Source organism: Drosophila persimilis, unplaced genomic scaffold (assembly GCF_003286085.1).
Source record: "Drosophila persimilis strain 14011-0111.01,24,50 unplaced genomic scaffold, DperRS2 tig00001129-arrow-arrow-pilon, whole genome shotgun sequence".
Classification (NCBI taxonomy): domain Eukaryota; kingdom Metazoa; phylum Arthropoda; class Insecta; order Diptera; family Drosophilidae; genus Drosophila; species Drosophila persimilis.
In genome coordinates, this window is record NW_020825424.1 from 109,389 (window position 1) to 111,353 (window position 1,965).

Below are 1,965 nucleotides of genomic sequence, written 5' to 3' on the forward strand. Positions count from 1 at the left end.
CTCAAAGACCATAAGAGCTGCTGTGGCGCTACAGAGTGTAATCACAAATGGGAATATCCATAGACGGGCGAAAAGGCTGCACACGAGTATGTCCACTTCCGGGCCGAGTCTTATGCAATCGCTTCGGCAATCGGATCCCAAGATGAGCCGGCGCCTCCCTTGGCCCCCTTTGCACAGGTAGTCTTGACTCTGTTTACATATCGGGGCTTGCTCGGGTTGCCCGTGTGGCAAGGGATTGAAATCGGAGGCGTACCCCAACCAGCGCCCAAGAGAGCCCTGAAAATGGATCATGGGTCGTGGATCGTGGATCGTGGATGATGACGCTTTTGTTGTGTTGTTTTGATCACTATCACTGAATCAACACGAGTACAGTGAATATTTAATGATTCATTTGCTGCCGCTTCTGGTCGATTCCGTGCCTCCGAAGTGCGTATGCGGGGGCCTGCAATTGGGGGCAACAAAGGCCCCATGCTGCAGCGGAAATGTTTTGCTGCTGCTGCATGCTCTCCTCCTCTATTTATCATTGAATAAATTGCAGAACAAATATGCAGCGAAATAAAAATAATAATAATAAATGCAATCACGGCGATGAGGGATGAGCAAGTGGCCTCCCGTCCAAACGGAATGGATCGTAATATGCATAAACGATATATCTGATCGACTGGAAACTCTTGAGTTTGAATTTGACTTTGAATTTCGAATATTTCGGCATATGTTTTCATTGCGGCCAAAAACGGAGACGATTCCGTGCATTGCGATTCTGGCATCAACGAAAATAGATGCCCAAATGGAAGTGCAAACATCTCTGAGGGGAGGGGTGGAGTGTCGGGCGTGTGGACGTTTGTCTTCTGTCAGCGTGTGATTGCATACTGCTTGCTGCTTTCTGCTCGATGGCTGCCCCCTAGAGCACGAGGTGCAGGCGTATCTGGAACACCAGCTCCTTGACGGTCTTCTTCAGGAGCGCCGCCAGGGACAGGATGAATCCCAGGAGGCTGAGGAAGAACAGCCAGGGCGTGGTCATGAGCACGCCCCGGGCATTGGCCATGCGCCACAGCAACTGGCGCTGGATGGTGCGCAGCTTGAACTTGTTCCACAATCGGAGGCGCGTCGAGCCGACGGTTTCGTTGACGCCCACGGTCTTCTCGACCAGCCAGAACACCGCGCAGCACAGCATCTGTAGGTGGTACAAGGCCACCATGCGTAGACGGTGCTCCGGCTGCATTGTGGAGAGCACGACTGCGCCGAGGGACTCCAGCGGGGAGACCCTGGGGGAAGGGCCGTCGGAGAGCTCCTCCCACTCCGAGTCCGACTCGGTGCGTTCTATCGAGCTGAACTCGCTCTGGCTCTGACAGGTCTGGCTCTGACAAGAGCACGACTCCTCCTCTTGGTCCTCCTCGGTGGGCATCGAGTAGTCGCCCTCGTAGTCGCCATCGTAGCGGCCGTCGGAGTACTCTTCGTGCGGGCCGTCGTAGTAGTCTCCGCGGCTGTCCGGAGAAGCGCCGCCTGTCCAGAGGGAGCTCAACACGGGCGGTGGTCCCATCGATGCCATCTGTGGCACAGCATTCAATCTGCAGTGGAGCCGGGGGTAAGTTATGTCCTGGGGGGAAGGGGAGTCTGGGCTGCTGTTAATAGTTGGATTCATCTTATTCCAGCACCTGTGAGGAAATGTTCGTTCATGGGCTTTGTTTTGTATTTGTATTTTTATTTACTTTATGTTCCCTGTACTTTCGATATTTGTACTGAATGATTCCCAGAGCTAGTTCTGAACGGCTCCAAGTGATAGTTAAGGGCCCACTTCGATGTTGTGTTCCTAACAGATTCTCCCTTCTTTTCAGTTCTCCTAGCCCCACCCCACAACGCCACAAAAATATTTCAAAACTTCGCCCCGCCCACAAACGCCCCACAAAGAACGAAAATCTGTGGCATCCACATTTTTAAAGATACGATAAAACCAAAAACGCAGAA

The 1,965-nt window shown here is 52.7% G+C and overlaps 1 protein-coding gene across 1 annotated transcript; it reads right to left on the reverse strand.

The window, feature by feature from the left end:
- Positions 1-564: 564 nt before the first annotated feature.
- LOC113566868 lies at positions 565-1,725 on the reverse strand. Its single transcript, XM_026994029.1, has 2 exons — positions 1,710-1,725; positions 565-1,655 (listed from the first exon to the last, which is right to left on the reverse strand). Exon 2 carries the CDS (start codon positions 1,640-1,642, stop codon positions 902-904), a length of 741 nt encoding a protein of 246 aa, XP_026849830.1. The 5' UTR covers positions 1,643-1,655; positions 1,710-1,725; the 3' UTR covers positions 565-901.
- Positions 1,726-1,965: the final 240 nt, after the last annotated feature.

Coding starts and splice junctions, on each gene's coding strand:
- LOC113566868 (XM_026994029.1), bottom strand. CDS start 1,642: ATGAATCCAACTATTAACAGCAGCCCAGACTCCCCTTCCCCCCAGGAC.